We start from the raw sequence: 12793 nt of genomic DNA, 5'->3' as shown, positions 1-12793 counted from the left end.
TAACTAGCATGTAGAGCATATTAAGCATATAAATATTGACAGAATCAAAATTACTGATTTTACTAGAAAAGACCTTGGTAGCTATATCACACATGAAACTCCATTCTTTCCTAAGACCCAACCTCCTAATATCACTTAACTTAGAAGTAGAGAGTGCATAGTTCATGGAATTAAGCATATTAACAATATCAGTATCTGTGTGTGGTGAGGTCACAGTATTATCAAGAATTTTGAAACATGCTTTAATAGCATCACTATTGATACAGAATTCCTTATCTTTAATGGTGAGTGTGATGGTCTTATCAGTAGAGTTGTATGTAGCCGTAGTCCACATCTCTTCAATAACCTCACAGAAGATGGTGGATGATTCTAGCATTGCATAGCTGAGTTTGCAGTTCTTCACAAAATCCATCATTTTGTGGTAGTCACTTGAATGTTGAATCCCCTTGTTTACTAGAGCCGTGAAGTTGTTCTTCTCATAGATGTATCCAGTTTGTCACATGATCTTGACTATTGGTGCCATTGTTAGAGAGTGGAAATTGGAGATATAGAGATGATAATTGCTTTTGAGAAAGAGAGAGTTTAGAGCAGATGATTTGAGAATGATAAAAGATAAGTAATGGAAATGAATTAAGCTTTTATACTATCTCAAAAATAACTGTCAAAAATAATAAAGTAAAATAAAGTAACCAATAAATATTGCCCAAAATAGCCGTTTAAAAATAAACTGTAAAAATTCCTTCAATTATCCGTCATGTTATACTTATAAACTGTAAGTATACTCGATGGATAATGTTCAGGGAATTAACGGCTAAGATTCAGACAATTCGACGGATGGGGATAAATCAGTTATCCGTCGAGTCATAAAATATTCCAGAAAAATAATTGATTTTATTAATAAAATGTATACCGACGGATGATCAAACTCGATGGATAGTGATTATCCGTCGAGATGTAAATTTTGACTTAGCCAAAATTTCATCCAATACTGAAAAATCAATTAAATTTCTGGCTCCATTACAACTTGCAAATTATCTGAAAAGATTTAAGAGAAATTTAGCATACCTAACTCACTTACCAACCTTGAAAAGGTGGATTCATCCAGTGGCTTGGTAAATATATCTGCAAGCTGTTTTTCACTTGGAACAAAATGTAGTTCCACAGTACCATTCATTACATGTTCCCTTATGAAGTGGTACTTGATGTCTATGTGTTTTGTTCTTGAATGTTGCACTGGATTTTCAGTGATGGCAATTGCACTTGTGTTATCATAGAAAATGGGAATTCTTTCCACTTGCAGACCATAGTGTAGCAATTGGTTTTTCATCCACAAAATCGATGCACAGCAACTGCCAGCAGTAATATATTCAGCTTCAGCTGTAGAAGTAGAAACTGAATTTTGCTTTTTACTGAACCAGGACACAAGCTTGTTTCCTAGAAATTGACAGGTTCCTGTTGTACTTTTTTTTATCAATTCTACAACCTGCATAATCTGCATCTGAATAATCAGTTAGATCAAAACCAGAATCTCTAGGATACCAAATGCCAAGTTTTGGTGTTCCCTTGAGATATCTGAAAATTCTCTTAATAGCTACTAAGTGAGATTCTCTAGGATCAGCCTGAAATCTAGCACACAAACATGTAGTAAATATTATATCTGGCTTATTAGCTATTAAGTACAAAAGTGAGCCACCCATGCCCCTATAACTTGAAATATCCACAGACTTTTCATTAGTGTTTAATTCAAGTTTAGTTGCAGTGGCCATGGGAGTTTTTGCAGATGTGCAATCCATTAGATCAAACTTCTTTAAAAGATCATAAATGTATTTAGTTTGACTAATGAATATTCCATCACTAACTTGCTTAACTTGCAAACCAAGAAAGTAAGTTAGTTCTCCCATCATACTCATTTCATACTTACTTTGCATCAATTTGGCAAATTTTTTACAAAGTTTTTCATCTATAGAGCCAAAAATAATATCATCTACATAAATTTGAACAAGTATACTAGAGCCATTAATATTTCTAAAGAAAATAGTTTTGTTTATAGTACCTCTAGTGAAGTGATTCTCTAAAAGAAACTTTGACAAAGTGTCATACCAGGCTCTAGGTGCTTGCTTCAGTCCATAAAGTGCTTTCAAAAGATAGTAAACATATTTTGGAAAGTTTGGATCTTCAAAACCAGGAGGCTGACTGACATAGACTTCCTCCTCCAAATCTTCATTCAGAAAGGCACTTTTGACATCCATTTGATAGACTTTGAAATTGGCATGGGCTGCATAGGCTAAAAAGATTCTGATGGCTTCAAGTCTTGCAACAGGAGCAAATGTTTCATCAAAATCTATTCCTTCTTGTTGACAATAGCCCTTAGCAACCAATCTAGCTTTGTTCCTGACTACTATGCCATTTTCATCCATCTTGTTTCTGAATATCCATTTGGTGTCAATTGGATTCTTTCCTTTAGGCTTGGGCACCAGCTTCCATACTTTATTCCTTTCAAATTGGTTTAGCTCCTCCTGCATAATTAAAATCCAATCAGGATCCAACAAAGTTTCTTCTACCTTCTTTGGTTCTTCCTTAGAAAGAAAGCTGCTGTATAGACATTCTTCTTGAGTTGCTCTCCTTGTTTGAACTCTAGAAGATACATCACCAATGATGAGCTCAAAGGGGTGATCTTTTGTCCATTTCATTTGTTGAGGTAGGTTAGCTCTAGATGAAGAAGCCTCATTGGTCTTGATGTGTGATTGAGTTTTGATTATTAGAAACTTCCCCTGGGTTAATGGATCTTTGATTGAGATGGGAGAGCTTTCTTTAAGTGATCTATTCTGACTTCCAGCTTCTTTTGATGACCCGACGGATGGTGAATTTTGAGTACCGAAGGATGAGGATGATTGTCTCCCGACGGATAAGGCAGGTTGTCTCCCGACAGATGAAACATTTTGCAACTCGACAAATGTTGAATTTTGTGCTTCATTGGTAGTGGATTTTTCAGCATTATCCTTTGACACTGTTTCTTGATCACTTTCATCATCACTAACCATCTCCATATTGTCAAATTTGAGGCTCTCATGGTAATCTCCATCTTGCAGTCCTTCAATCTTTTTATCATCAAACACAACATGTATTGATTCCACAACAATGTTGGTTCTTAGATTGTACACTCTATATGCTTTACCAACAGCATATCCAACAAAAATTCATTCATCTGCTTTAGCATCAAACTTCCCATTCTGATCAGTTTGATTTCTCAAGATATAATATTTGCAACCAAAGACATGAAGAAAATTTAGAGTTGGCTTCTTGTTCTTGAACAATTGATAGGGAGTGATGCATTTTGCTTGATTAACCAGAGAGATATTCTGAGTGTAGCATGCAGTATTTACAGCTTCAGCCCAGAAATATGTTGGCAACTTAGACTCTTCAAGCATTGTCCTTGCAGCTTCAATAAGTGATCTGTTCTTCCTTTCTACTACTCCATTTTATTGTGGAGTTCTTGTTGTTGAAAACTCATGCAAAATCCCATTTTCTTCACAAAATGCTCTCATGACAGAATTCTTGAACTCAGTTCCATTGTCACTCCTGATTCTTCTAACTTTGAAATCAGGATGATTATTGACTTGCCTTATGTGATTGATGATGATTTCACTAGCCTCGTCTTTAGAATTTAGGAAATATGTCCAATAGAACTTTGAGAAATCATCTACAATTACTAGGAAAAATCTTTTCCTTGAGATGGACAACACATTGACTGGTCCAAACAAATCCATGTGTAGCAGTTGTAAAGGTTCTTCAATTGTTGAATCAAGCTTCTTCCTGAATGATGCTTTGATCTGCTTTCCTTTTTGGCAGGAATCACACAATCCATCCTTAGAAAACTCCATTTGAGGAATGCCTCTAACCAGTTCTTTCTTTACTAGTTTATTCATGGTCTTGAAGTTTACATGGGATAGCTTCTTGTACCATAACCAACTTTCATCATAACTTGCTTTTCTGAGAAGACAAGTAACAGATTCTGCATTTGATGAGTTGAAGTCAGCTAGGAACACATTTCCTTTTCTCACACCAGTGAGAACTACTATGTTGCTCCTCTTGTTAGTCACAACACAGGTTTCTGAGTTGAAGGTTACTGAGTTTCCTTTGTCACAAAGCTGACCGATACTCAACAAATTGTGCTTGAGACCATCCACTAAGGCAACCTCCTCAATGATGACATTGTCTTTTGAAATCAAGCCATATCCCACAGTATAACCCTTGCTATCATCTCCAAAAATAATACTTGGGCCTGCTCTCTCCTTAAACTCTGTGAGCAGGGTAGAATCACCAGTCATGTGTCTTGAACAACCACTATCCAAGTATCATAGATTCTTTTTATTTCCCTGATTGCTTGAAGAACTTGTCTCTATTTCATCAGACTTGGCCATTAGGGCTAGATTGACATAGCTGACATCTTCATCTTCATCCAGACCATCTTCTGCCCAGTAATTTTCTTGTGTAATGAAAGCCCTTTCCTTTTGTTTGAGCAACTCAATATATTTCTGTTTATAATCCACAGGCTCAAATTTTTTCTTGCTGGAATCTGACTTTCTACACTCACTGGCAAAGTGCCCTGCCAAGCCACATTTGAAACATTTGAATTTTGATTTATCCACCATGTTTCTATTTGAATTGGCTGCTCCAAAGTTCTTCTTGAACTTGAGCTTGGCAAATCTTATGGAAAGAAATGCTAGATGTTCATCAAGATCTTCCATATCATCTTGGCTCAAAGAATCTTCATTTTTTGCTACCAGCCCCTTGCCCTTATTTTCACAGACCTTTGAAGTTGATTTAACAGCTTCCATCTTCACCTCCTTCTCTTTCTCTAACTCAGCAACTAGTGCAATGGACCCTCCTTTTTTCTTTCCTCTCTCCATCCTCTCATCTTGCACTATTTCAAGCTCATAAGTCTTTATGATGCCATACAGTCTCTCTAAAGTAAACTCCTTATAATCTTGAGAGTTTCTCAATGAGACTGTCATTGGTTTCCATTCTTTTGGAAGAGATCTAAGGAATTTAAGATTGGAGTCTTTTGTCTGATAGACCCTTTCATGCAACTTTAGAGCATTTAGTAGTTTTTGAAATCTACTAAAAATATCAGTGAGAGACTCACTATCTTCACTACGAAAGTGCTATTATTGCTGAATTAGTAGCTGCATCTTATTTTCCCTGACTAGTTCAGTGCCATCACAGATAATCTGTATTGTATCCCAAACTTCCTTGGCAGTTTTGCAATTGATGATGTTGTCAAACATATCACCATCAACTCCATTGAATAGGATATTCATGGCCTTCTTATATTTCCTGACTTGTTCAATATCAGGATCAGACCATTCATGCCTTGGCTTGGGGACAGATGGCTCATTTGCAGTTGCAGCTCTCATTGGTACATGAGGGCCTCTTTCTATGCAATCTACATAGGCCTCATCTTGAGAAAGTAAATGAAGATGCATCTTTACCTTCCAATGATGGTAATTATCTTTGTCCAGAAAAGGAATCTTGACTCCAACATCCTTCTTGTTCATCTTGTTGCTTTGTTGTGATCTTTAAACTCTTTGTTTATCAAGAGCTTGCTCTGATACCAATTATTAGTCCCTAACAATGCAACAAGAATTACAGAAGGGGGGTTGAATGGAATTCTTGAAACTTTTCACAAAGATATAAAATGTTTAATCTTAATAATATATAACTGTGTGATTTGATTTACAAACTGCGGAATAATAACTTGGAATGAATCAATACACAAGTAATTAAAAACACAAGTCTTTAAAAACTTTTTGGTGGATTAGAATGTATCCACCAGAGATATATATTAAATCAAGAGAACTCTATGTAGCAATTAGCTCACGGCTGCTTACAAATTTGAACAACTAAGTTTACAGAGAAATGCTAAGAATACAGCTTACAAATGTTTCTCTGAGAATTTTCTTGCTTAGTGTTCTTGTTGTTCTATTTGCTACTTCTTGGTTTATATATCACCAAGATTACAAAGTAATAAGACAAGATAATAAAACAAAACTTATCAAGTCTAATACTATACTGCTTCATTACTCTATTCCAGCATCTTTGAATATCTTCATAATAACATGGAAATGGCAATACTTCTTTGTTCTCTAAAACCCAGTTGAATAAGCTTCCACATTCCATTTGCATACATTCGACGCATGTGACTGTGTTGTCACTGTCAACAGATGTTTGAATTCTTTATCCGTCGGGTTCATGATCATCCATCGGGTTGCTTAGTTGATCATCCGTCGAGTGGCATTGTTGTTTATCCGTCGGGTAGCAATCTGACACTTGACTTCATTTCATTTATGCAGAATTACAAGATATCATCTATGTACAATTAATCAACCTATTCTGCATATCTAGTTAAAGTAAACATGACTTGAGTACTACTTACAGAATCTAAACAATGTGTATGCAGAAATGTGCTACAGACTTATTGTTACACAAGCTACTCACTCGATGGATAATAAATCATCATCCGTCGGGACTATATTGAGTCATCCGTCGGGACTATAATCCTTATTCGTCGAGTGCTACATTTTTCACTAAGTAAAATCTACCAAGGTGTTTTGTTAATGAAATTATCAAGTTCACAACATATCCACAACAAAGAGAGAGAGAGACCGGGTGAGAGGAAAGAAAGGGGGAAGGGGAGGGAGTTTATTTATATTAGATGGAAGGGGCAAATTGGTAACTTGCCATCTAATTTCTGAATTTTGTTTTGTTTTCTCTTCCTTTATTCTAAAATCATTAAACTCTATTTAATATAATTAAAACAACTTTTATAAAATCAGAAAATATCACAAATTCTATTTTAAAAATAAGGAGCATGAAATTAGCTCTTTTCCCAAATTTTCAAAATAATTTTTGAGCGAAGGAATTAATTTCTATAGTAATAGAAATAAACTCTATAAAATCATTTTAAAATATCAAATATCAAATTAAATCTACCTATCATTTTTTAAAAGTCCATAAGGCTATTCCAGAGATAATAAAACAAATCTCAAATTTTGATCATACTCTGATTATTTTATAGAAATATATAAGGACCAAATAATCCTTATTTTTATCAAATAAATTCTTTTGAAAACGTTTAAAACCCACAAATCAGAGATTCACACACGTAACCTTAAAATAACATATATTTACACGATAACATCAAATATATTCCACATTCGTACACCTACACATTATTCCCTTTTTCATTTATTTCCCTTTTTATATTACGGGTTATATTTAACCTGATGGCCCGACAATTCATGTATCTTATGTCTTCACTAACTCATCAAAGTGGAACGAGTTATCTCACGTTCACTTTCACTATTTTACAGAAATTCCACATAAACCACAAAATCATTTATCCTTTTATTTTATAACATAAATCCACGATTATAGCACAAAACTATATTCTATTCATATAAATACATTGCGAAAATGTCAGTCATTACAACAAATCAGTTTAATTATAAATAATAATAGTAAAATAAATTAATATGAATTTTTATACATCAATTAAACTTAAAATAAGATGGTAAATAAGATACAATATATATAATATTTTAAAGACAAACAAAGATATGTAATGAAATTATTAATATAAAATAATATATAATGTTAAATTAAAACTAAAAATAATTTAAATTTACACTTACATATATAAAATATGATAAGATGAATATATTTTAAATTAAAATTAATTTAGTATAACACTTAATCTGAATTTATAAATTTTTTATTTATTTTGTAAAATAAAGGTTTTGGTAATTGATATATGATATCAGTTGTAAAAATTATGAAAGTGACAACTACTTAACTCAGAAAACAATTCAGAAAACAACCAAATTAGGTTACAGTGTTTTATTGGAAGTAGAGGTAACATAGAACTTTGAGTTACTTGGCTAAATTTAAAAATTACACCGAGATTTTAGGAAGTTTTAAGTGTGAATTATTTTGCTAGGTTACAGTGAACCAAACGAGGCCGGGGTTCCCACTTCTCAAAAGTTCTCATTTGACGATTCCCTGTTAAAGGTGGTGTTGCAATAATACATAGATAATTTTGGCTGCTACCACCACTATATTGTCCATTCCTAATTAACAAGATTTCCCTAACTTATGTGATCGGTAATCCTTGATCATCTTCAAGAAATGGTTAACTGTAAAAAGTGAGATCCGGTTCAAGGCAAGCAAATGGAATACAAGACAACTTGTTGCCTGAAGAGATGGCCCAGCAGCTTGCAGTGATTTGGTACTGGGAACTTCATGCTGCGACAACTATTCTATACAACACCATCACACTACCATAATCTAAATACTGGTATATGACAGAACATGCGATAACAAAGGCTTCAATACTTAGCTAAACATAATACAAAAAGAGAATCATCTGAAGCTCATAACTGATAACAAGTATATTTCTTATTATAGAAAAGCTAAGGTTTATACATGCCAAACTCAGGCTAACACGATCAATCGACCGCTGTCAAATAAAGCAAGCATGAAAATTTTAGAAAATCAAAATCACAAATTTTCAAATTACTAATCACTAATCCAGAACAAAAGATATATCAACTAAAAAAGAGTACATAGATAAAAACATGCCAAAAATTAGCAGTCCCTCCTCAACTACCCATTGACCTTGGTTCTTCCAACTGCAATTTGATCGGATCCTGTATCAACTCCAACCTTTTGCAGATAAACCTCTAATTCCAATACAGCTGCTTCTTCCACTTATCACCATCTCCAACACCTACGACATTCATCAACGTACCACAAAAATACCCAATGGCACCATCAAAGAACTCAATATCCCACCACGCAATCACATTTGACTACTAACAAGCTCCTTAAACACGGTGATAGCGACCTCCTAACCGTGTCCTCTATTAAAATCGCAATGGACTGCAACATTTAAACCATAATGTGGACCCAATGCCAGGTGACTGATCACTCACTATACTCCATTGCTTCTCTTCTATTTTTGACACTAGCCCTCTACCTTTTTCTTTCACTAACCTCTTTACCACTTATATTTATAATTATCACTGTCATTCACATTATCATCTATCAATGCAACATCCAAATTGTTACTCAATTTAAATCAAGATATTAGAATTTCTATTACCCTAACTACAATCAGATTCCCCGTCACGCTTAACTGCCCCAACACTACCTAAAATCGATTTGAAATCTCGAAAGTGGCCTGATCCTTGGACGTGTTTAAAATATTATTTATACCAATCTTAAATTTTCATCAACACATCCTAAGTTTCTCAAATATGTATTCCTATCAAATTCTAGTTGTAACACGGACAAACCATATCATAAAATAGAATTGATCATGATGATGCAATTATTTATTAGTGTAATTTCTTTTTATTGTGCAAGCTAAAAACCTTCGTAATAGCTTAATTTCTTCATCACTGGGTTCTTAATCTGTGAAACAGTTCCCTAGATTCCTCTTTCCTTAACGGCTTTCTCTCGACGATGACGTTCATGCCAAAAATGATGCATTGAGTGGTACATAGGTGGGTCATAAACCATGCCATAAACTTGGAGATCAGAAGAGCCAACGCCAATGGGACACTTATCGCAGATCAAACTACTCACATGTTCTCTCACTCAGCATATTAAATTTACATATGTTTATATCTAGTTTACTTAGAAAGCCTTCTTTGTTTCTGCTAAACAGAAAGACTTCTTTATATTTACATCTCAGGATGCAATACTGGCACAATAGCCAATATAGTAAGTTCACTGCTCTATTAATTAGATAAACATCTAAATTTGAAGTACTGTATGTAAGATATTTCTTGTACACTAATCTACTTAATTCTTCAAGTTAACTCAGTTTTACTTAGATGCCTCTTGAAACTATGTTTTAAAATTTCCTTAAAGAGGAAACCTAGAAGTTCAGTATTTCTGTAGGTTCAGTATTGTACACATCCATATACTTTTGTAAGTCCCTTCGATTCTGTATATTCATTTATAATACCAGTAAAAGTATTTAAATAGACTTCGAATGTACTAAAACATGTGTCCTGGTCACACGATCATTTAATGAAAAACCACCGTAGCCTGGCATCCCGGTACTTGACCAGCAACATTTAGTGCCCTAATTCTGTAACAACTCTTTCAAAAGATATCACAAAATTATCACAAGTTAATATACTGAACATGACACAACATATGATAACAAAGGCTTCAATATTTAGATGAAGGCAAACAATATACAACGAGACTATCTAAATTCCAAAACAAATAACATTATGTCTGCTACCAAAAGAAAAAAAAATGCAAATAACTTAAAATAAAGCAAGAAGAGATTTAGCTCTCACATGTTTCTTCTTCAGCAATTAATTGCAATAGCTATATTCACATCAGTTAGGAAGCTTAAAAAAGCCATTCAGGCAAACAACCCATTATTGAACAAACAATGTTAAATTTAGCAAGTATGAAAACTAAAAACTCCAAGTTACTCGCATCTAATGTATAAACCATTGATAAAGGACCACTAAATTAAGGGGACAAAAAGAAGAAAAAAAACAATAAAAAACATACTACAAATCAGTAGTCCCCTCAGTTTCCCATCGACTTTAGTTCCTCCAACTGCGATTTGATCTGATCCTGTATCAACTCCAGCCTTTTCGAATAAACCTCTAATTCCAAAATCTGCTGCTTCCGCCACTTATCATCCATATCTCCACCTGCAAAATTCATTGACACACCACCAATCCCCAGCGGCCCCATCATAGAATTCGTCATCGTAGAATTAATCATTCCACCAGCACGCGACCCCGTCATTGCATTATTCAACAGTTCCTTAAACAACGGCGACAAACAACTCCTCACCGTCTCCTCAATCAAACTCGGAATAGATCCAACCAAACGTGTATTAACCAAACCCTGTGCAGGCATCACCACACTCTGCGGCTGCGCCATTATCGGTGGAGTCTGATCAATCTGCTTCTCCTCAACCTTAACATTCACCCTCGACCTCTTCCTCGGCCTAACTGCCTTACCGCCACTACAATCACCATTCCCATCCACATCATCCATCGTAAACGGAACATTCAAATTATGTCCTAAATTCCCATTCCCCTCATCGTCATCCAATTCCCGACTAACACCCCCAACATTCCCCCAAATCTTCTTAGAAATATCGAAAGTAACCTGATCATGACTAGTCTTAAAAACATACTCTTTACCGGAACTAATCTTACTCAAAACATTCCTATACTTCTTTTTCAACCTCCTCAACTTCTCAACTAACTGATTCTTATTAAAATCAAGCTGTAACTTAGTCTTAATTAAATCGTAAAACGCAGACGTATCGTGATGAGAATTATGAGAATGAAGACTACCGCGATGGAGATTATAATCGAGAAAGCCTTTGAGAAGCTCAATCTCATCCTCATCAGTCCACAATCTCTGAAACAGCTTTCTGGACTCTTCTATTGGTAAAGGTAACGCCTTTCTCTCTGCGTTGACTGTTAACGGCGGTGATTGAGGTATTTGTTTGGGCTGAGGAGGGGTGATTACGCCGGCGATTGCGACGGTGACGGCGGAAGGCGGAGGAGGATCGGCGGAGGAGGTGGAATCGTCGTCGACGTCGACGTCGATGTCGTTGTCGTGGTCGTCTTCGACGACGTCGTTTTGATCGTCATCGTCGTCGTACTCTTCGTCGGGATCTTCGTCGTAAAAGGAGTGGAGAGTGGGTGGTGGTGGAGATGTCATCGGAGATGGTGTTAGGGTTAGATCGCGAGGAGTTTGTTGAGTTTCAGTTAGCTTTGGTTTGCGTGCTATGTGAATGTATGCATTTTTTTTTGTTTATATTGTAGTGTTAATTATTAATAAAAACTTTTAATTTTTTTAGAGATTTTTTGTTTTTAATTTAATTATTCTATTTATTTAGTCTAATTAATTATTATTTAGTCTAATTAATTATAAGGACTCCTTGGTTTATGAATAAATAATAATAAAAAATTTCGAACAACAAAATATAAATGGCTTTGTTCTCTGTTAATGATGGTATAATGTTAACTTTGTGTTATATTTATATCGCAACTCATAAATTGGATTTACTCTTGAATGGACCGTTCAAGGATTAACGGTATAATCAGGTATCAGGTGGAATAAATAATCAGAATTAATTAATGATTGTTTTTTATTTTTATTTCTTTTACATATTTATTTATTATATTACTTATACACAATTGAGATTTCCGAAATCTAAAAATGGAAGTACAAGTTGTAAAAAAAAATTACAAATAATATGTAATCAATTTGTTGATCAAATAATATGTAAACTCCCTCCCGGCGAGTTTTGATCCCCGACGTATTATTGCATATCTTTAATGGCTTAAATCTCAGAATAGTCATTGAACTCAATGTCGTATATTAAAAATACCACTCTAGTTATCGGCAACTCGATTGTACCACTCTAGTTGTGAGTAATGACAGTCCCGTTAAATTTTAACTGTTAACCCAACGGAAGGCCATGTGGCATAGTTGACTGTCCTGAAATGATTAAAAAATATATAATTTTGAAAATAGACATCCAGCTAAGTTATTATATATATACACATTATTATACAGACATGTGTGTATATATCTGTAGTGCAGATAAGTGAATGTGGGGTGCAATCCTTTTCATGTTAGTCGTTCTGCTAACATTTGTTATTATAAGTGAATGTGGGGGTGCTATCCAAAAGTTAAAAGCAATGGAAGAGACGTTGGTCAAAGGCATGAAAAT

The 12793-nt window shown here is 34.6% G+C and overlaps 1 protein-coding gene across 1 annotated transcript; it reads right to left on the bottom strand.

Annotated features, from left to right (window-relative positions):
* Positions 1–10349: 10349 nt before the first annotated feature.
* LOC141660870 (putative transcription factor At5g28040) lies at positions 10350–11845 on the bottom strand. The gene has a single exon (XM_074467854.1). It carries the CDS (start codon positions 11773–11775, stop codon positions 10618–10620), a length of 1158 nt encoding a protein of 385 aa, XP_074323955.1. The 5' UTR covers positions 11776–11845; the 3' UTR covers positions 10350–10617.
* Positions 11846–12793: the final 948 nt, after the last annotated feature.

The sequence above is a fragment of the Apium graveolens genome, chromosome 1 (assembly GCF_009905375.1).
Source record: "Apium graveolens cultivar Ventura chromosome 1, ASM990537v1, whole genome shotgun sequence".
NCBI lineage: Eukaryota > Viridiplantae > Streptophyta > Magnoliopsida > Apiales > Apiaceae > Apium > Apium graveolens.
Note: the sequence above shows the minus strand (reverse complement) of the source record. Positions and strands in the feature narration are given on the sequence as shown.